The sequence below is a fragment of the Zosterops lateralis genome (genome assembly GCF_965231275.1).
Source record: "Zosterops lateralis genome assembly, chromosome: 26".
NCBI lineage: Eukaryota > Metazoa > Chordata > Aves > Passeriformes > Zosteropidae > Zosterops > Zosterops lateralis.
This window is the reverse complement of record NC_139786.1, coordinates 1,141,264-1,164,018: the sequence shown is the minus strand read 5'-3', so window position 1 is coordinate 1,164,018 and position 22,755 is coordinate 1,141,264. Positions and strand designations below refer to the sequence as shown.

Sequence of the window (22,755 nt, the reverse complement as noted above, 5' to 3'; positions counted from 1 at the left end):
TTCCAGGACACGCAGCCCATCCTCCTCAGCCCCGAACCTGCTCGCCGGGCTCAGCACAGCTGGGGAGTGACCTGTTCCCACCCCAGCCTGCCTGGCTCATGGTGGGGAGCTGGGCAGGGAGCCTCTGGCCAGCTCTCTGCTCCAGCACTGCTGCTGGCATGCTGCCCCTTCACAGCAACAACAGTAACCCAAACTGAGGTCATGGAGTGTCCTCCCAGGGCAGCCAAAAATTGCTGGGTGCACCAAAACACAGTCCCAAACCATGGGAAGGTGGTGGCACGTCACAGCAGTTGTATCCACATGATGTCAGCCCAGGGAGAGGGACAGAAATTCCCCTGCATTCCTCACACTGTTTGCTGACTGCCACTCCAGCCACCTGGTCACCTTCTGCCAGCTGCCAGGATACGTGCCCTGTGTGGGCAGGACAGAGAGCCAGGGGAAAGTCCCTTTAGATGGATAATTTTAGAGCTAAACATGCTGTTTTGAGAAACTTCCCTAGAGGAAAGTCAAGCGTAAGAGACGTAAAAAGTGTTTTATTTCAATTTAGCTTCTTGTGGAGCTTGAGATGGGAAATGCTGGTCAGAAGCAGAAACACTGACATTTCCTCCCACAGGGGAGTGGGAAGGAGAGTGTCAGGCCCACGTCCCTGCTTTCTGCTCTAGGTTAACTTGTTTTTGCTGTCACAGCACTGCCAGGGATGTACACTCAGCACGACGGTCATCAGTGCTCCTGCTGCAACTGGAAACTGCTGTGTCACAGGCAGGAGCACCTGGCACACGAAAACTCCAGACAAGAGGTCCTGGAGCCTTCAGTGGAGAACTCAGGTGCTTTCCATGTTGATCCCTGCCCCACTGGACACGAGGCACTGCAGAGTGATGCCACTGCCTGCTGCATCCTGCTGGCTCCCGGCCAGGCCGGACCCTTCGTCACGCAGAGCAGATGACCTGTGCGCAGCAGTTAACCTCAATACACCGTTCCCAGTTAACCTAGTTTGGCTCTGGGCAAGGCTGGGCCCTCTAGAGAAAACCACGTGTGGGCTTGTCTCCTGCTGGCCTCTCTGTTGGCCGGTTTCCATGGCATGATTCACGGCAGTTCCCAGTGCCAACGGCTGGGAAGGAGCCTGTGTCATTGCATTGTCCCTGGGATATTTACTGCCTGGTTACTGATCAAGGTTCAGGCTGGCAGGGCCTGGCACCGCAGGCAAAAACTGGTGTCCCCAGCCTGGCAGGAGCTGTGGCTGGGGTCAAGGTGGGCAGCTGAGGTGACCCCTGCAGAATCACCAGGCTCTGGGGGATGGATGGTGAGAGGTGCAGTGCCATGGCTTGGCCTGGCAGCTCTCTGCCATCCTCACTGCCCTCCAGGCTCCTGCCAGGCACTTGCTCCACCCTGACAGTGCCCCAGCATTCACCCTGACTGCTTTTTGCTGCCCCAGCTCCACAGCAGGAACATCACAGAGGGCAGGGCCTACACATGAAAGAGAAATGTCTTCACCCACCCCATGCCAGGAATATCTGCCTGCAGGCCATGAGCATTCATGGCCGTGGCATGTTTTGCCACAACTCATTCTCTAATGGGTCCCCAAATGTGCATTCACCCAGCCCCTTCCTCTGTGGCTCTGAGCTGCAGCAGTGGCCGGCAGATATCAGACTCCTGTCCCCATTCTGGGTTCAGAGAGTATCCAGGGAGGTGGGGAAAGTGCTGCACAGCACACTCAGGAGCCACCCGTGCAGTAAATGAGTAACAAACCCACAGCTCCTCATGTGCCTGCAGTCTGCAGCCTCTCCCTTGGCTGGAGGGCAGGAACGGGCACTGCTGTGGCTGCCCAGTGCTGTGGCCATCCACTGCCACACACACACACACTGGCCCCACTGCCCTGCAGTGCCAGGGCTGCAGGGGAGGGCACAGCTCCTCCTCCCCCTGCTCCTGATGCTGTGGAGCAGGGAGCCCCACACACCTGAGCCTCTTCTTCTCCTAGTCCGTGTTTAGCAGTGCCCCTTATTTGGGACCCTGACCACCTCTCATCACCTGTGTGGATGTGATGGGAATTTATGTAGCCATTTGGTGGTCTCTGGGAGATGGCACTCCTGGGTCTGACCCATCCCTCCAGGGTCTGAAATAAAGTTTCATTCCAATTATCGTAGGGGGCACCAAAAAACCCCTGGTTTCTATGGCAACCAGGAATAACCTCCTTGGAGACAGGTGGAAAATGATTTCCTGGTTGCTGTCTGAGGGCTTTGATCAGTATCTGGGATTCCCTAGGTGTTATAAATGTATATTATAAAGTTGGCTTTCCACAAGGTGTGTGCTATATGATTAATAACGTTGTAGTAAGGATATGTTTTTTTTTATTTCTGCTATTAGTAAAGAAAATTAGGCATAGTAGTTGATATAAGTATGCTTAAACTGTCTGTTTTATCAAAATAACCTCCAGTGAACATATAAAGAAGACTCTGCTATTGATACACCAATTATCGGCATCTCCCATCTGAAAAAAGTATAGATCAAAGCCCAAACTAAAGGTGATAATGAAGACACAGCCACAAAACACAAATTATCTAAAAAAGCAGACCCAAGGAGGGACCATGCAAAACAGTTCCTGAAATATGGAAACTAGTTTATGGAAGAATATAAATATGCAACAGACTAATGCAATAGTTAAAGAATGTCTCTGATATAGCAAAGTGTGGACTTGGTTGAATGCCAAGTCACCCAACCAGCAGTATTTTGCCTTTTTTTTCTATCTCCTAATTGTCTCTCAGTCTTTGGGGAGCCAAAATCACTCTGATTCTTAACCACAACTTACTCTAGGGCATGGATCCCCCTGCTAGGCTGCAGCCCCACCTGAGAGTTCCCAAACTTCTGTTTCACATTTCTCCATGTGAAGGTCCTGATTTTTCTCTCCATTCCTGTAAACTGATGTGTTCTGAGGGACCTCCTTGAACTTCTCCCCAGCCTGGGAAGCCTCTGGGTGCCTCAGCAGTGTGAGGGATTCACCTCACTTCTCCTCACAGCTCATTTTCATGAGTGGTCCCGTTGTACTCCGTTGTTTGTTGACTTCAGCCTCTTTGGCAGGCAACCACCTTTTGTCTACTCATGAAAACACTTGGGAGTTATGCTGTTTTGGCTTGCCTGACCATGGTTTCACATTTCAACTCGCCCAGGTTTACCCTCCTTGGTGTTTGGACACGGTTATGGCTTATTCAAAGATATCACTTTACCTCCAACTGACTCCCACGCTTTGCACAAACGTTTGCCACAACCTCTATGAACAGACACACACGTTTGCTTTCTGCCTCCAGGATCATATTTACACAACATCCAGCATCCAGTTATAAAGGCAAGAGGTAAAGCTGTTAGAGGATGGCCAAAGGAGGGATGTGAGGTGGTGAAAAGTCTGGAGGGGCCACACGAGGAGTGGCTGAGGACACTTGGTTTGTTCACCCTGGAGCCTGAGGCCAGACCCCACTGGGGCTGCAGCTCCTCATGAGGGGCAGCTCTGATCTCTGCTCGTTTTCTGCTGCTGGTTTTTCTGTCCTAGAGATTTTCTGTGGTCATCAGAAGAACATTTTGCCCTGGGTTTGTTGTCCTGCAGGTAAAATCTACACTGAGACTGGGATGAAGGAAGTATCTGTGTGACTGGCTGGGTTTGAAAGTACCAGAAGAAACCCTAAAGAGAAAAAATTACGAGCGTGGCTTGCACGGGGCACAGTCACGAGCAGGAAGATGCTGAGCAATCTGTTGTTTGCATCAGCCCAGATGGCTGGACTTTGGTTAGGGCTGGGGTGTAGGTGACACCAGCAGGAGACCTGAGCTTTGATAGTGGAAGGATGGCAACAAGATGGAAATATGTCCCTCACAACACCATCCTCCTCCCCTGGCACCACCTGTAAAGGTGCCACAGCAGGAAACCCAGACAGAGGCAATAACCCAGCCTGAGGCTCTTGGAAGGTAGATCAGAGTCTCCATGAAAATGGCAAATTCCTAAAGGGTGTGAAAAGAGCTGTTTGCTGTAGCCAGTAGAGAGGAACCCATGAGCCACAGTGAGGACCCACCTACCACCACCCCTCATCCCAGTGTGAGTGAAACTGGGAGATACACTGTGTGAGTGACTTAGGCAGTTTATTTTAATAAACACCCCCTTCTCCAAGGAATTCACATCCTATAATGTGCCAGGCCCAGAGGAAGTACAAGCCCCAGCATGCACCCCACTGGTACTGCCTTGAGGGGCTTTTCTGGTCCACAGCCCAATTTTGGGGGGCTGAGGTGCTGGTGGTATCTGTGTGCATTCAGCCCAGTGCTGTTGTCTGTGGGCTGAGGAGTTGCCAATGTGCTGGCCAGGCTGGTGCTGCTGCTTCCAGCAGCTGCTGGGGACACATTCTTGGAGAGTAAGGTTGGATTGCACAAAAAGGCAGAGCCCCTGTGAAATCCTAGAGAGCTGCAAAGAGCTGCCAGAGCAGCTGCAGAGGGTGTGCAGGTGTGTAGGGAGTGATGGTTGGTGCTGTGCACTCCTCAATCCTGCCCAGACACATGGAGGTCCATGGAGAGGGGGTCTCCTGAAGGCAGCCAGGACCACAGTTCTGTTTTTGTGGTTCCTCTCTGCAGGCAGCATTGCTTCTGTGTCCTAGAGCTGTGGAGTCACCTATTTATTGTGACCCCAACACTGCAGGAGGAGAATAATGCTTGAGAGAGGATCTGTGCTGGTGATCACCCTGGCCCTGCTGAAACCCTGCAGATCCATGGCTGGACAGGCTTTACCCAGGAGAAGATCCCTGTGGTGTCACCCCAGTGCTGTGGCTACTCAGGAAAAGGGGCTGCTCAGGGGACACCAATACCCCAGCAGAGGTGGGGTGTGCTCACAGCAAGGTGCAGGGGATCTCCCAGTCTGTGGGTGATGTCTTTCCCTGCAGGTGACATGGCCACAAACTCTCATGCCCACATGGGTCAGTAGTGTATGAATTTTATGCAGATTTGTCCTTTTGTTGTCCTCCCCTGCCACCCCATCCCGACTGCATTCCTGTAACCTGAATCAGGGTTTGCAGATACTGCCCACGCCTGCCCAGCCACCCCCGGGAGGGCTCAGCCCCTCCTCCTGGCACAGCAGCTTGGCAGAACTCAGTCAAGGTCAGAAAGGTGTTTGGAATCAGGGAAAGGGGCAGGGAGAAGTGTGAGTACCATTATGGGAGACTTGGAGCTACAGAAGATGCATCTTGCAGAGTTCCTTGCTGCTGTGGGAGGAGATCTCAGCAGTGACCCACCAGCATCATTCTGTCAGCATATGCCAGGCTCAGCACCCCTCCAAAGCAGAAATCACAGGAACACTGAGTGACTGGCACCCAGCAGTTAATGCTCCTTGTCACTTCTCAATCACTGAGTGGGAAAAGACCAGCGGGATTAGAAGGGTCCTTCCATCTTCCAGGCGGAGGTGAGAAAACTGCAGCATCTGCAAATACTGGACAAGAAGAAAAGTGAGAAAATGGTGATAGAGAAAAGAGAAAAGTCGTTTCAGCAAATTGGTCCATTTCAGCAAAGCTCAGAGGAGGAGATGCCTGAAGATGGGTCCACAACTTGAACATGGATGAGGGACCAGAGGTGTCTCTGCCAGTGGCACAGGAGATGAGATGAGAATGACACTATAGGCTAAAGGCCATGCTGGACAGCCGAAATTGCAGACCTCTCCACAAATTCCAATTTGTTTGTGTCTGAAATTCCACCTAAAAGCAAGTATTGTGTCCCCAGTGAACTGGTGACCTCCTGACTGGGGCCACGGCACTGATCAAATCAGGCTGGTGAAGATGGGAGCAGAGGTGCCACAGGAGCAATGACTTCCTTCCGAGCACGTACCAAAACTCAGAGCCAGACCTTGATGTCAGGGGATTTCTATTTTAAGTGGAACTGACTCAGTCTCTCACACTTCTTGCTGGTCTCTGTCATCCTTAGGGCCGCCCCTACCCTGAGGTGTTTGCACAAGGGGCAAGGCTGAGCCTCCAGGCTGAGGCAAAGGACAGGGCTGCCACGTCAGGTCTCCTCTGCATGGGCTTCTCTCAACTGGCAGTGACAAAACAGTTTTGGGGAAGGTTTTGGATGCATCAGCAATTAATTATTGCAGGATCTTTCATCTCCAAACATTGTTCTCTTCACCTTCCAGAAGACTCAGGCAGAGCTGCTGCTTTTTAGCTGTTCATTCTCATTTTGGGTGTTTTTTTCTGTCAAAGTGTTGGGAAAGGAGAAGGTGTGAGGTATCCACTGGCACCACCTCCTGTTGCAGGAGTGGGGCTGCCACTCTGGGCTGGCAGCAGTGTCCTTGTACTGCCTGGCAGCATTGCCACCTGCCTGGCAGCCTGTCCTTTCCCTGGTCCTGCAGCCTGCCACAGCACTAACTGCTGTGGTATCTTATCTGCCAGTCTGCTGCACACTGGGAGTGGGAGAGATGGCCCAGATATTCTATTTCATGAGTTTCCTACATCCACAGCCATGAGTTCACCAGAGCACAGGCACGTAGGGCAGGAATACCCTGGCTCTGCTCAGCACTGGCCCTGTGCCCTCCTGTCCCTTCTTTGGGGCTCACTCAGCACCCCACAGGCAAAGGGATGTCAGGTCCTGAGGTGCTGGAAATCCTCCAGAGCTTTGTCATAAGATGCTCACAGAGTATCAACACTTGGATCTTACTCTCCTCCTGCCCCTCTGACCTTGTTCCCTCCTGTCAGCCCCAGCATTGCTCATGGACAGGGAGAGCAGAGAAATTTTTCAGTATTCTGAGTGTCCTAGAGAGGAGAGAGACCTGCCAGGCTGGGCAGGACATGGTCACCTCTGTGACCACCATTAAGACAGGCTGGTAGAACCAAAGGACCATCTGCCCCAAATACAAATAGTCCCCAGGACTGTGCTGGGTTTGCTCTGTTACAGAATCAGAGAATCATGGAATCTCCTGTGTTGGAAAGGATCACTGAGTCCAACTCCTGTCCCTGCACAGATACCCCAACAATCCCACCCTGGGCATCCCTGGGAATGTTGTCCAAACACTCCTGGAGCTCTGGCAGCCTCGGGGCCATGGGGAGCCTGGGCAGTGCCCAGCACCCTCTGGGGGGGGGAAGAACCTTTCCCTGATCTCCAGGCTGACCCTCCCTTGGCACAGCTTCATGCCATTCCCTCAGGCCCTGTCACAGAAGAGGATGTGGTGCCTGGGGCTCTGTAGAGTGGGCAGGAAAAGCCCCAGCCTGATGGTCAAGATGTGCAGGCAGCAGACCATGCCCATGGCTACACTGTCAGGTCAGTGACAGAGGGATGAGGAGACTTCCTTGGAGCTCAGTAGCTTCTCCCAGGGGAGAAGAGCCCAAATCCTGGCAGCCATTGGACACCTGCCAGCCGAGTGATCTGTCTCACCAGCCACTCAGCAAGTGCCCAAAGCTGTGAACAGCAGAGACATCCCCCACCTCCAGTCACGAGTGCTATCAGCACCAAGCTGCAGTTGTTGCTGCATTGCCTCACATCACCCACGGTGCTGCCACACCTGAGACATTCCAGCAGGATATCATCACCTGGTGACTCAGGGCCACTGCCTTGGGCTCTAAGCTGGAGCCTCTGACCTGAACTTAGGAGAGGATATCTTGCAAGCTGCTGGTCACTGCCTCACTGGGGCACTGGGGAGCTCCAGGCCTCTGTGGGTTGCTGGCTGAAGGCCGTGTGGGTCAGAGAGCCAGTGCTGAGCAATTCACTGCATGGGACTGAGTCACTGGACAGAGGGGAAAACTGCTCAGGGAGCCTGGGGATTTCTCCATCCTCTCCCTCTGGCTCTTCTTCTGCCACAGCCAGAGCCAACAGCTCTGTCCTGCAGGTGGCAGGGCTTGGAGCCTGGGGTGGATGGTGCTAACAGCCTCAGGAATCCCACTTGCACCTCTGTGCTTGTGACTGGCCTTGCTGATACTGTGGATGTTGGGGTAGAGCAGCTCCAGCATTGGTGGAGCACATCTTGGCCACCTCTGGCCATGTCCTCATGGGTGTCAAGTGGGCATCCCAAGGTGCAGAGAGTCTGCAAGGTAATAAGCTTAGCAGGGAGGTTTTTCCCTTCCTGCATCATCCTTTGAGCATCCCAGGCAGTATCTTGGAAAACGGGACTTTTTAGGTGAAGGTTTAGGATATTCCTGTCCTGTCCTCTACCCTTCCCTGAGCCTGGCCTGTAAATATCCTCAGAGCATAACCTGGCATAACCTTTTTCCCCACTTGTGCACAGCAATGGGGATGTGACCTGCTCCATGGGACACCCCTGGGGCCTTGGGATGGCCCTGACTGGATGTGGCTTCAGCAAGGCTTCCCTGGCTGCAGAGCCAGTGGAATGGGGGTGTGGATGGCAGGGCAGGGGCACAGCCCAGCCCAGGTGCACAGACAGGCTGTGGGCAGTGAGAGCTGCCCTGGGGACACAGCCATGCCTGTGACCAGGACATCTCCAGGGGGAAGGACAAGTTTTTGGGGAGCCACTCTGTGTGATGGTGACATTAGTGAGGGCAGTATGGAAACCCCCAGCCTGGCTGGAGCTTGGAGCAGGGAGTGCAATGGCAGGAGCACGGGCACAGGATTCCCAGCCCTCATTTGCATGTGTGCAAAGCAGGGAATTTTCCATCAGCAAGCAAATGAAATTTCTGGACGGCGACCTTTGTCCCCACCCACCACGGCAGCTGACAAATGTCACCGTGGTGCCCTGCTCCCCCTGGAGCTGTGGGCAGGCAGGGAACTGCATCCTCCCCACACAGCCTGGCACTGCCAGCTCAGTGCAAAACAAGCAGGACCCCCCCAGATCTCCCCCCAGGGAGGGCAGGGACTCCTGGCCCCCAGTCTCCCCTGCCCACCCTGCTACCAGCCCTTGGTGCTGCCCCCAGCCCCACAGCAAGGGCTGAGCTGTGCCACAGGCTCTCTGAGGATGGACAGACAGATTTCTGGGGTTACTCAGCACACACAGCATCAGGGTGGGTGCAGGATGGGCAGTATCTGGTCAGGATGGAGAGGGGGAAGTGTCTGCTGGAGGACAAGGAGTGGGGCAAGGGGAAGAAGCCACTCAGGAGATGAAGAACATGGGTTGGAGGTCTCTGAATGCAGCTGAAACACCTGTGGCCACCAGTCCCAAGGAGCTGACAGCCACAGCGGGCAGGGCTGCACCCATGGGTGCTCCTCAGCCCCTCCCAAAGCTCCCGGCTGGGCTGACCCCTCCTGAGAGCTGTGACACTGCCAGCCCTGCAGCCTTCAGGAGGTGTCCCTTGTCCTGAGGAGCACACAAAGCACAGCTCCCCCCTTGCAGCCTTCCGAGGAAACACAAACGACAGCATTCCTGGGAAGCACAAATCACCTTGACTTTTGCTCAGAGCCCTGGAATATCTGGGGCAGAGCCTGGTTGTGCCTGGCTCAGGGCTCTGGGAACAGGTTGTTTGCCACAGGTGCCTCCCCAGGCAATGCCTTGGCCTGGCAGGTGAGTCTCGGGTTTTTGGTTTCTCTCACCCGAGATTCCAGGCTGGTGGTTCAACTGGGTGTTTTTCTGTCTCTGTTCTCTCTGTGGCCTCTGAAGGTTTTAAGTCTGTGTCTGGTGTGAGAGTGATGTGGAGTCTCAAGGCCTTGGTTTTCTTGGTTTCTCGTGTTGTTTATTAATTCTTATCTTACAATTCTCTGTGTCCGGCCAAGGTGTTCACAGCAGCCTGGACATGATGGGACTCCCCTGTGATGGGAGGTCACTCTGCCTTTATACAGGTAACTACGTGGTTATTATTGACCATTCCATACCAATACCCAGTAACTACACTAGAGGGGTCATTTCTATTTTGACCCAATCCACTGAAACTACCTTGTGCCCACGTCACTGCAGACAATGGATGCCAAGGGAGAAAAAGAAGAACTCAGGATTTCTTGCTGGAGCCAGAGGGACTGAGTTGACACAAGTGGAGAAACCAAATACTCATCCCAAAAGAAAGGTAGTGGCCTTGAGGATGGTTTATTTTCTACACTCAGGAGCGTTTTTGCTCCAAGTCACATTTTTTGCATTTGTGACTTTTCCGTGACATTTACAGGGAACTTAGAGATAAATCACCAAGGGGGGTCCACCAAAGGGGGGAGAGCTCATGGCCTCTCCCAATGGCCTTTTGCTGCTTGCAGACACCATTGCTTGTTTAATTCCATGTGAAAACACTGCCTCTGCCCTGAGCTGACTTAGCTGTGGCTTCTCAGTTCCTCTTGGAAAACAATGTGGCTGCCCCTGCTGACAGAGCTGAGAACACTTCCCTGCACACCCACAGAGTGCCTGGATGTCCCTGGGCTGTTCCCTGTGAGGCAGCCCTGGGAACTCACCTCCTGCTGTGGTTTGAGGAAAATCCCACTGTCATTTTGGGGTTTTGCTGCTGTGAAATGGGTTTGAGTGTTGCTGTTGTGTTTTACACCAGTGACTCCAGGGAAACCCACTCCTGGAGCAGAGCTGGGATCCCCCAGGAGGTCACAGCTGTGGGTTCACTCCAGCAGCACTGGCAGCAGTGTGAGCTCAGTCAGATGGGAGCAGCTCTTCATGATCTCCAGGGAGCAGGGGAGGAGAAGCTGCAGATCCAGAGCCTGTCCTGGCTCCTGGTTGGTGTTGCAGGTCAAACACTGGGGGTGCTTCACTCCCCAAACCCCCAACGTCCATTGCCCCCACAGGGAGCAGTGACACAGAGACTGGAGTGGATGAGTTTCTCTGACTCCCTCTTGCCTCTGCAGGAAGCTCTTGTGTTCCCCTCTCATATTCCATCGTGGGGGAGCCTGGCAGGGTGCAGGATCAATGCCATGGAGACCCTGATGGGAGCCCCCAGTGTGAGTGGGGCAGGCTCAGCTTTGTCCCCCAATGTCACAGGGGCTGGCACAGACATTGGGAGGGCTGGAAAATCACAGGGGAGGACAAAATGGGGACAGCAGCCCTGGGGGCCTCCTCAGTGGTGAGGAGCAGCCTGAGCTCTGGGTTAGCTGCTGCACCAGCCGTCTGTGTTTGCTGTGTCCCCTCCCTGCCCTCTCCCCCCTTTCCTGGGCAAACAGGCGTGTACCAGCCCGGTTATTGCTTTGCTCCCGCAGCCAGACTGTTTGCTGGAAACAAAGGGGAACGTTTTCCTCCTCCCACTGGCTGTTCCTCACGTGCCCTGACTCTGTCCAGCAGGAGAAGTGCCCTGGGATGAGGGGCTCAACAGTAGCAGCAGGTCCATGGAGTCTAGAGAAGTGTCCCCTGCCACCTCTGCAAGGACAGGCCTGCTGCTGTGTGCTGTCACAGAGAGCCCCTTTTGGCTCACCAAAGCTCTCCAGAAGTCTGGCTGAAGCCTCGTGGGGTTCTGACATTGATTGTGATTTAGGAAAAAATGATGTTTTCATTGACAGAGCAGGGGGGAAAGAGTCTGAGCCCTGCAGGGCTCTGGGAGAGCTGAGCTGTGCTGGGTCTGCTCTCGCTGTCAGGGTCTGATAAGGGACCTGCTCCTGCCAAGGGCAGAGGAGCTGGGGGGCTCTGGCATCCCCAGGGCTCGGTGTGAGGATGCTCTGTAATGTGATGGCCACACCAAGAGGAGCCTGAGGTCATGGACAAGAGCCTCAGGGACAAGGTGATGGGAGCTGAATGCCATGGGGGACATCCCAGCCTAAGGCAAACAGCTCAGCATCTCTGGCAAAGTCACCTCCTGGCAAAGATGCTCCTCATCCTGCACACAGGCAGCCCCATTTGCCTTTAGGTGACCCATCCCATTTACCCACAGCCCACCCCACTGCCCACCCCACAACCCACCCCACTGCCCACCCCACAGCCCACCCCACAGCCCACTCCACTGCCCACCCAACTGCCCACCCCACAGTCCATCCCACTGCCCATCCCACAGCCCACCCCACTGCCCATCTCAGCACAAACATCACACCTGCAGGCACTGCTGCCTTATTGCTGCCCAGACTTTCAGGCTTTCTCCATCTCAGCCATTTTTCTGGGCTTGGATTGGAACAAATGGCACAGAGAAATTCTCCTTTCCCCCAGGAATTCCCAAATCAGTGAGCAGTGACAGAGAAACCACGCACAGCTCACCCCACTGGGCTCCTCCACGAGGGAGATGCTGGAGGAAGAGAACACAGGGATGTCCTGCAGAGGCAAGAAGGGACTCAAAAACTCATCAGAGAGTCCCAGCTGTGCCCACCCACTCATTTTGTTGTTTTGGTGCTGGTACCCTCATTATCCTCCCCATAAATGGGATCAGATGTGTCCCTGTTCCACCACCCCCAGCACCTGGGGAGCCGTGGGGGTACATGGGGTGAAACAGATTCCCAGGTGGAATAGCTTTAAAGAGCCTCAGAATGGGGCAGTGGGTTTGTGTGGTGCAGTGCAGGCTCAGGAACACTCCTGAACCCGTGTCCCTCTTCCATCAGAGTGTTTGGGATGTGTGGGGTGTCCCTGTGGGCCACAGGGTGGGGGGATGTCAGTAGTGTATGAATTTGGGATTTGGGATGTGTGGGGTGTCCCTGTGGGCCACAGGGTGGGGGGATGTCAGTAGTGTATGAATTTGGGGTTTGGGATGTGTGGGGGGTGTTTGGGATGTGTGGGGTGTCCCTGTGGGCCACAGGGTGGGGGGATGTCAGTAGTGTATGAATTTGGGATTTGGGATGTGTGGGGGGTGTCCCTGTGGGCCACAGGGTGGGAGCATGTCAGTAGTGTATGAATTTTATGCAGATTTGTCCAAAACTCGCAGGGTTGAATGAAATATCTGGATGGGGGGATGTAGGAAAAAAACCTCTCCTGGGTCACAGTGGAATATTTGGACTCTGGTGAGGCACCTCCCAGGAGACATCTGCAAAGCACACACTCATCTCCCAGGAAACAGTCTCCCCCCTGTGTGAATCCAGGCTGGAGAAGATAAATTTGCCATTCCCAAATAGTGCCCAGGGCTCCTGCCTGGCCCCACCTTGGTGACAGCCAGGGACCCTCAGCCTGGGAGCTCCTGCAAACAGGGAGGGGAGGAAGAGGAGAATCTTAAAGGGGCAGCTTGGATAGTGACTCTGTGGGTCACTGAGCCAGCCCGAGGTCACTCCTGTGCCACCCAAGTGTCACCTTGCCCCAGTGAACTCCGCTGTTGTCTTCAGGCAGCTCCGTGACAACGCCTGGCCCTTGTGCAACGGCCGCGAAATGAAACTAAAAATAACTGCAGCTCCTTTAGAGAACACCTGGCTGGCAGCACCTGGCAGCAGCTGCGCTCCAAGGGCTCCCTCCTCCGAGCTCTGTGGGCATTGAGGGAACACCTCAGCCTGCTCCTCTCCTGCCCCAAGCTTTGCCTGGCCTCTGCTGTGCCTGCTCAGCAATTTGGGATGTGTTGGAAGGGGGCTGCAGAATGCTGGGGGTGTTAGGTGGGTGCTGGGGGGTGTTAGGATGTTCCTGGAGATTTTGGGGGATGCTGGAGGATGTTCAGAGGATGTTGGGGGCTGCCAAGCTGCCCATCCTGGCCCCTGGCACTCCTCCTGCCTCCCCACCCCGAGGTTCTGCCAGCCCAGCTGTGGTGGCCAAGCACCAGCTGAGCCCTGTGGAGGCCCAGGGGCTGCCAGAGATGCCCTTTTAGATTGGGGTGAGAATTTTCTCCCATGGCCCTTTGCAGCCACAGGTTAATGTTTCTTAGGCTTTGTTGTTCTATTGGTTTGTTGTTTATGTCACCCTGTTCACCATATGGGTACAACCTCCCACAATGTTCTTCCTTCCCTTGGACCCCACTGCGTTATTTTTGCTGCAGTGCCCCAAAAGTGACCCCATTAGTCCCCCCAGTTCCTCTGCATCACTTTTCCCTATTCCTATTGGACCCTGAGGGGTTATTTTTGCCACAGTGCCCTGTGATCCCATTAGTCCCCCCAGTTCCTGTGCATCACTTTTTCCTCTGCATTCCTATAGGACCCTGGGGGGTTATTTTTGCCACAGTGCCCCGTGATCCCATTAGTCGCCCCCAGTTCCTGTTTACCCCTCTGCACCACTTTTCCCTATCCCTGTTTTACCCTGACCCTCAGAAACATCCTTTTATCTGCCATATAACCCTGGATCCATTTTGTCTCTGGTCCCTGGAACACACTTTGGGGGCTGTACCCACAGTGCAGACAATAAACAGCACTGGGATTTCCAGACAGGACCTCGTCTCCTCACCTTTATCCTCAGCCCTTTATCAGCAGAGTGTTCCAGGCCCCAAAGCTGCAAGTCACTCTCAGGGACACACAACAGCCCTATGTGACAGAGCACAGAGTGACTTTGAGTAGAGCAGGGGCCGTTCCCCGTGCTGGGGGATGCTGAAGGATGGTGGGGTATTACAGGGGGATGCTGAAAGGGTGTTTGGGGATATTGGAGAACGCTTTTGGGGGATGCATCCCCCCCTAGAATACCCCACCATCCTTAAGCATCACCCAGTATCCCCCAACACCCCCAGCTTTCCCTCAGCATCCCAAATATCCGCCAAATTTCTCCAATATTCCACAACAGCCCCCAGGACTGGGGAATGTTTGGGGATACTGGGGGATTTGTGGGGACGCTGGGGAGAGGTTAGAGGGTGTTTGGGGTGTGCTGTGGGATGCCGGGGGGTGTTGAGGGGATGTTGAGGAAATGCCGGGAGGTGTTGAGCGATGCGGACCTGCCCAGTCTGGCCTCTGTCCCATCCTGCGGGCGGTGGGTGACCAGCAGAGGGCTCGGCTCCCTTCTCGCCACCGCTTTTCTCCTGCCCGGCGCTGTCCTGGCTCCCAGAGCCGCGGCCGGAGCCGGAGCGAGCGGACTGAGCTCCCCGGGGGCTGCGCCTCCATCCATCCCTCCCTCCCTCCATCCATCCATCACACCGCTCCCGGAGGCTGCAGGGACCATCCTGGGGACACAATGACTTCACCACCACTTCTCCTGCTGCACCTGCTGCTGCTGCTGGCCCCGGGGGCTGCAGGGACAGGCAGGACTCACCATGGCCAGGCTGAGGACAGCAGCAGGACCCTCCCCACGGCTGTTCAGGACATCCCAGAGATGCAGGAGATGATGATGATGATGAAGAAGGAGAGGCTGCGGCGGGGCACAGAGGAGGACTCCAAATCAGTGCAGCAATACATGCCAGGGGTGCGGGTGGAATTCCCAAGACCCCTCAATTCCGCCAGTCTATACCCCACCAGGGCTCTGCTGCCATCCAGCACAGACCCATCAGAACCGGGGCTGCCCACGGACAGGGACAAGGCAGAGCCCCGGGCAAACCTCACCACGGTGTCCGACAAGAGGCTGCAGATGCACAACCCTCTGTACCCGGTGACCGAGAGCTCGTACAGCGCCTACGCCGTCATGTTCCTGTCCCTCATCGTCTTCACCGTGGGCATCATCGGCAACCTCTCCGTCATGTGCATCGTGTGGCACAACTACTACATGAAGAGTGCTTGGAACTCCATCCTGGCCAGCCTGGCTTTCTGGGATTTCCTCATCCTCTTCTTCTGCCTGCCCGTGGTCATCTTCAATGAGATCACCAAGAAGAGGTTGCTGGGGGACGTGTCCTGTCGTGTTGTGCCCTTCATGGAGGTAAGGGGCTGCACAGGTCCCCACAGGGGTCCAGGATTCCCCTCTGTCCTCCTGTTCCAGGGCAGGGCTTGGTGCTGGTGGCCTGGCACCAAGACAGAGATCCCCACAGCAAGGAGTGAGGGATAATCCCCTTGGTGACCTTCCCTCTGTGCCAGGCCGTTCCTCAGGCTCTGCAGACAGCACCAATGCTGCCAGAGCTGGGAAAAGCCCTTTAGACCTTTCCCCAGCCTGCACAGGGACTTCTGTCAGCAAATGGTCCCTCTATTTGTCTGTTCCTGATGCCCCAAAGGCTGAGGGCTCAGGGTGCTGGCCCAGAAATTGGCCACTGTGGGCTGCTGAGGGTGGCCCAGCTGCAGGTGGGCAGTGCTGGTCACACTGGAATGGGACAGCCAGGAATTAGGTCTGGAAGGCTGAGATTTATGTTTGTCCTCAAACCTCATGTGTGACAAGTTGGCCACACTCAGGGAGAGCCACTGAGAGGGCCAGGGGGACTGTGGTGACAGGGATGGCAGAATGAGCAAAATTGCCCCAGAGGGCAGGATTTGGGCTGATGATGCTCTTGTGCTGGAAACCAACCCTCAGTGTGCTCATCTCCCCCCCTCAAGGGAGCCTTGGGGTCCAGCTGTGCCCCTCTGGTGGGACAGACAGACCAATCCTGCCTGTTCTCTGTGCTCCCTGCCCGGTTATCAAAGGGTGCAAACACCTGGAGGAGCTTAGAGACTGTCAAATCACTGGAGACTCTCAGGCTTGGTCAGACCAGGCAGGGTTCAGAACCTGCTTCTCCCAATGACCATCCACCCCAATGTTTGGGGTTCCCAGCTGTTCTGTGCCCTGCTGGTGCCAGAACCTGGTGACAGAGCCACCTGTGTGTGCCCCAGTGCCCTGTGCAGGGTCCCTGGCTGTGCACAGCCTTGGAAGCTCCAGCGATGCCACTGGGTCCTCTGGGTGCAGAATGATGGGACTGGGGTGTCCCACTGAGCCACACTGTGTCCCACAGCCCCAAACCTGCACAGCACAGCCCAGCCCAGCACAGGGGTGTGGGGTTTGCTGGGGGAGCCCTGCAGCCCCCCCTGCTCCCCTGCAGGCAAGAGCTGCTCCTGTCCAGAGCTGTCCCACCCCATCCTCTCACTAACTGGAGAGATCACCCCATCCCTGTCCTGCACCTGAGGCTTCCAAAACTGCATCTGGGGGGACTCAGAGAGGGGCTCAGTGGCCCAGGGAAGGATGGGAAGTGAAGGGAAGGTTGATGTCCCCAAAACAGAGCCTATCTCGAGGAGGATCTGAGGAAGATGTGCTGCCCATGTTCCTGTGGGAGAACCCTGGGGGTGGCACCACCAGGTGCAGGGATTCAGCAGCTCCAGGGTGCCCTGGGACAGCTCGGTCCCAGAGGAGTCAGGGAGGGACAGGAATGGTGGGATGTTGGTGCTGCAGAAGGGTGAACGTGTCACAGGTGGGGAAGCCTGGTCCTGGTGTGGGGGCTGCTCTTGCCCTGCCCCCCAGAACCAACCCTGCACTGCCCTCCTGCCCCCCAAAGCATGGGCAGAAAGGGGCTCCAGGGCTTCAGCTGGGACCCAGCTGGGAACCAAATCCCCAGCAAAGGGTCAGCTGTGAGAGGGGAACCTATTTGGAGGCCAAGGGTTCGTGTCTGGTGGGATTGTGGCTCAGGACACTGGATGGATGCTGTGGGAAGCAGATTTATCCCCTGTAGCTGCTCAATGCTCTGGAACAGGGCCAGGTTTTGGGAGCAAAGCTGGTTACAGGGGCCTCTGGGGACAGGGATGTGCTGCACTGACTGGTGCCACCAGCTACATCCCCACCAGGGCACTGGAGATGGGTGTTCTGCAGGACCAAAGGCACCAGGAGGGATGGGAGAACCTGTGGAAGGGTGTAGGGAAGGAGGCAGCAGCACTGAGGGCTGCAGGTGCCAGCCAAGGGAACAGGTCCAGTGTTTTGGGTGCTTGGGCAGAGGAGCTGGGACATGCTGGGAGATGGTGCTGGGTGCAGGATGCTGGTGCTGGGCTGGTGTCCTGATTCTGTGTCTGGGGAGATGCTGCTGTGCATAACCGATGGTGCTGCTGAGTGCTGGGGGGGTCAGGGAGGAATTGTTCCAGGCTGTTCCCCACACACCACGTGGAGCCCTGGGAGGTTTCCTGAGTGCTGGGAAGGTCTTTCAGCCCAGGGTGATGTTTGATGGCTTCGTGAGGCCAGGAATGGCCACAGCACTGGGACACCAGCATGTGACTCTGCCATCACCCTGGCCAAGGGCTGTGGGACTTGGCTCCCAGCTCTGGGGCTGGGAATGCTGGTCAGTGCCTGGCCAGCCCTCCCAGAGCCACAGTGGCTCTCCCTCCCTTGGCCTCCCCCTTTGGCAAAAGGGGATGTTTTTCTTGCTATTCTCAATGCAGCGGAAATTGCCCCAAGCTGATTTGGGACAAGAGCGCCTTCAACTCACTTGGCCTGTCCAGGCAGGCCTTGGGAACCCTGGGAAGGTGCTGGTGGGTGTGATGGTCCCTGTTTCTTCTCTGCAAGAACCATCCAGAATAGAGGAAGAGCCTGAAGGACAATCCTGCTGTTCCCACCTTGGCTGGATGGACAGACAGACATCCAGCTTAAACTTCTGCCTTCTGCAGAAAAAAAGGGAGCTGGGCAGGTTCTACAGGCTCAGAGGACATTTTTATCCTTTCAGGAGTCACAGAAAAGTGGCTCTAAACCCTGAGATGCAGCCAATAAGCTGTGAGCTCCCTACAGCCTTTGAAGGAGGGAGGTTGTGTGGTCTTAGGGGTCTTCCCACAGCAGGGCGCACCTGTTTTCTGCCTCCTCCCTCCCCAGGTATCCTCACTGGGAGTCACCACCTTCAGCCTCTGCGCGCTGGGCATCGACAGGTTCCACGCAGCCACCAGCCCCCAGGCCAGCACCCGTCCCATCGAGCAGTGCCAGTCCATCATTGCCAAGCTGGCCGTTATCTGGGTGGGCTCCATGACCCTGTCAGTGCCCGAGATCCTGCTGTGGCAGCTGGCACAGGACACGTCACCCGTGTCGGGCGGGGTGACTGAGTACTGCACCATGAAACCCTCGTCCAACCTGCCCGAATCCATCTACTCCCTGGTGCTCACCTACCAGAACGCCCGCATGTGGTGGTATTTTGGGTGTTATTTCTGCCTGCCCATCCTCTTCACCGTCAGTTGTCAGCTGGTGACTCGGCGCGTCCGCGGCACCGAGAAGAAAAGCGAGTGCCGGGGTGGCACCAAGCACGGCCAGTGTGAGGGTCACCTCAACTGCACCATCATCGCCCTGACCGTCATCTACGGGCTCTGCGCCACCCCCGAGAACGTCTGCAACATCGTGGTGGCCTACATGTCCCCCGACCTGTCCAAGCAGACCTTGGATCTGCTCAACCTCATCAACCAGTTCTTCTTGTTCTTCAAGTGCTCGGTGACTCCCGTGCTGCTGCTGTGTCTCTGCCGTCCCCTGGGCCAGGCTTTCATGGACTGCTGCTGCTGCTGCTGCGAGGGCTGTGGCCCTGATGCCTCTTCCAGTGAGAGCAGTGCTGACAGCAAGCTCAAAACAGAGATGTCCTCCTCCATCTTCTTCGACAAGCCCCGGGAGACTCCCCCACCCCTCCTGGCACTTGGCACCCCGTGCTAAGTGTCTCTGGGGAGCTGTAGAGAGATCGTTTCACCACCTCCTCCCAAGACCAAACGTTGTTTTGCCGTTAGTACTCGTGTCTGGACGTGGAACAAGCAGAAAAGAGACAGGCTCGGGGGGCTGCGCCGTGGGCTTCAAACTCAGCACTGGGTAGATGGGGCTTGGAATCCCAGTCCCCGTGGCTACACTGGTGACCCTGTTGCCTCTGGCCAAAGGTCAGCGAGGACAGCAGCACCATCCCGTGCCAGCTGCCTGGCTGGGCTCCGTGGGGCTGCTGCTCTGGAGATGGTGTTGTGCCGGAAAGGTCTTACCTGGAACCACAGAGGCTGGCCATGATGGCTCACAGAGGACACAGCAAACACAAATTGTCCCTTTTTCCTGTCCCCTCCCATCCCGCCGGCCCCTCCACAAGAGAAGGTCCAACTGGCTGTTTCCCACGGATTCAAGCCATGCCCTGTATGAGCTCAATAAACCAGTAACCTTAGAGCACGTCGTGCTTGCTGGCACTGCTGGGCTGAGCCCTGGGAGCCCCTTGGAAAGGCTTTTCCCTAAACCTGGGGGTCTTTGGGGTGGGCAGGGGCAGCTGGGGGGCAGGAGGGCAGGGGAGCAGCTGTGCCAGGGCAGGCAGTGCTGAGGGGAGATGGGGAAAGGCCCCCAGTCCCTTTGCTCCCTCCCTCTGGGGTGATGCTGAGCGATGCCTGTGAGAGGGTGTCCTGTGAAGTGTTGGGTTTGGGGTGATTTATAGGACTTTAACTGGTCTCACTAAAGCCCAGCCAGGCCAGCACAGGGCTGAGGTACCCCCAGGCTGCTGGTTCCAAGGTGCTACTGCTGCAGTGCTGGGAGAAGATGTGGGACCACCACCCCCAGCACCCCTTGAGGATCCTTGGGGTGAAATCATCTCACCCAAACCACCCCACAGAGCCCCATCTGTCATCCACAGCCCCACTGCAGGGACAGAATCATCCCAGGAGGGTGAGTTCAATCCATCAGCCTTCCCAAACCCACATCCACCCCTGCCCACAGCAGGCGCAGGAGGCTCAGGGAGCAGGGGGGTCAAGGAGCAGGCAGGACGGATCTGCCCGAGGGCAGCCTGGCCCATCCAGCCGAGCTGTTAGAGCTCCTTGTCCCTGTTTCTGGCAGGCAGCCCGGCCCCCGGCATGCCGGGCCGAGGGAGCCGGTTGCCAGGGGCAGTGAAAGCCAGGGGCTCAGTGCGGGCTTTGTGCGCAACACCCACCGGGCCCCGCGCGCGCTTCGCTTTCGCACACCCGTTTCCAGGGAAACAAAAGCCCCAGTTTTCTTCTTTCCAGAGCACAAAACTGGTTGTTTTTTTTTTTTTCCTTTTCATCATCCTCCTCCCTCTGCCACCAGCCCTGTGCTGGGCCCCATGGTTTGGGAGAAGAGGGGTGTTATCCAGGGATGCCAGGGGGGTTTGGAGTCCAGACTGTGCCATCAGGTCCCCTGTGTGCCCATGGGGTGAGTGGGGTCACTGTCAGGGTCTGGGGGCTGTGGGGTGATGGGGGAGGGCATCCCATGCTCCTGGTCCCCATCGCTCTGTCCTGAGCCTGGGCCAAGGGCGAACAAAGCCGGGCTTGTGCTGCGGCCCCGCGGGGCTGCGCGTCTGGGGAGGGGCAGGGGGGCAGGCAGCACTGTCACAGCAGTGTCACTGCACTGTCACTGTGGCCTGTGGCAGCACTGTCACTGTACTGGCAGCAATGTCACTGTACCTGTGGCAGCAATGTCACCATGGCCTGTGGCAGCACTGTCATGTGGCCTGTGGCAACAGTGTCACCGTATCTGTGGCAGCAATGTCACTGTGGGCTGTGGCAGCAATGTCACCGTACCTGTGGCACCACTGTAACCATGGCCAATGGCAGCAATGTCACTGTACCTGTGGCACCACTGTAACCATGGCCAATGGCAGCAATGTCACTGTACCTGTGGCAGCAATGTCACCATGCCTGTGGCAGAGCCCCAGCCTTGCTCTCACCTTGTCCCTTGGGCACCTGGCAAGGGCAGGACAGAAGCCACCCTGGGGACCCCAGCAGCAATCAATGGCCACAAGCTCCTGGGGACAGGGGGAAGGAGGCCACACCTCCTGGGGGGACACAGGGCAGGGGGAGCCCCCAGGACAGAGCGAGGAGAGGAGGCAGCAGCACTGCAGCCCAAACCCAGCAGGGTTCTGCAGCAGTTCTGGGACACAACGGGGGCACAGGAAGGTCCGGCAGCAATGATGGCCGTGGGTGGAGTGTCCGGGGTACCCAGGCCAAGGAAACAAAGCACCTGGAACCATCAGAGGTGCCTCCAGCATGACCACACAGGTGCCCAGTGCTACCCAGGGGACAAGGATTTCCTTCCCAGGCAAAGCCCCAAAGGATTGGTGGTGGAGATGGTGAGGAAGTAACGTGACTACAACCACACCCGCAACGCAAAATTGTTAATTTATTATTAGGAGGCAAAAAAATTGTACAGTTACAAGAATCATTTCCCAACAGAGGTCGAGTCTGAGTCAAAATATCTCTTACAAAAAAAAAAAAGGGGGAGGTGGGGGGGGGCAACAACACTTTACAAGTCATTAAATTAAAAAAACAAAACAAAACAAAACAAAAAGAAACCTCTCTTTGTGCAATTCTGCAAAAAACAAGAACAGAAGGTACATCCCTGGCCTGATGCCCTGGAGCTGAGTGGGAAGAGACGGAGAAGGGCCCTGCAGCCCCCCAGCCATCCCCACCCCACACCCCAGCCCTGCACTGGGACCAGCAGCTGCCTCCCCCTGCACACCCACCCTCCAGTGCCAGCCCAGTCCCCCCAAACCAGCCCCAAACAGCCTGGCCAGGCCCCCAGAGCCCCACCAATGGCACAGACATGGCACAGACAGGCACAGACACCCCACAGGACTTCCACAGCCCTCCACCCTCTGCAGACACAGACCTGACCATTGTCCTGCTGTCCCCTGCCCCACGAGGCTCCGGTGCCTCCCAGCCAGGGCAGAGGGCAGGGGCTGGCATGGGGAGCAGGGAATGCGGTGTAGGGAATGGAGAGTAAGGAATGGGGAGCAGGGAATGGGGAGTAGGGAATGGGGAGTAGGGAATGGGGAGAAGGGAATGGGGAGAAGGGAATGGAGAGAAGGGAATAGAGAGCAGGGAATGGGGAGCAGGCACAGGTAGCAGAGCATGGGGAGCAGGAATGTGGTGCAAGCACAGAGAGCAGGGAATGGGGAGCAGGACATGGGGAACAGGCACAGGGCACACCCCCTGGGGCTGGTGAGCAGCACTGAGCATGTCTCCAGGTGCCTCCATGTGTCCCTCCTCCCCCTCTGGCATCCCAAGGGATGTCCGTGGCCAGGGCAGAGCCAGCAGCCCCAGCCAGCACAGGCAATGCCATTTGGCATGTGGGGAGCCAGCACAGCTGTCCTGAGGGCTCCATGGAGCTGAACCAGACCCAGGACAGGTGGAGGCAGGAGCTGAGCCCCTGATCCCCCAGGGGCTGCTGGCATTGCTGGGCCCCAGCACTGGTACCAGTGCCCCAGATCATCCCCTGGGCAGTGGGCAGGGCTCGGCCCAGGCACAAGAGCAGGGGACACG

At 56.4% G+C, this 22,755-nt stretch overlaps 1 protein-coding gene across 1 annotated transcript; it reads left to right on the top strand.

Moving 5' to 3' along the window:
- Positions 1–14,742: 14,742 nt before the first annotated feature.
- On the top strand, positions 14,743–19,582 carry GPR37L1 (G protein-coupled receptor 37 like 1). The gene is made up of 2 exons (XM_083878310.1): positions 14,743–15,529; positions 18,359–19,582. The coding sequence occupies exons 1-2, from the start codon at positions 14,855–14,857 to the stop codon at positions 19,172–19,174; spliced, it is 1,491 nt and encodes a 496-aa protein (XP_083734436.1). The 5' UTR covers positions 14,743–14,854; the 3' UTR covers positions 19,175–19,582.
- Positions 19,583–22,755: the final 3,173 nt, after the last annotated feature.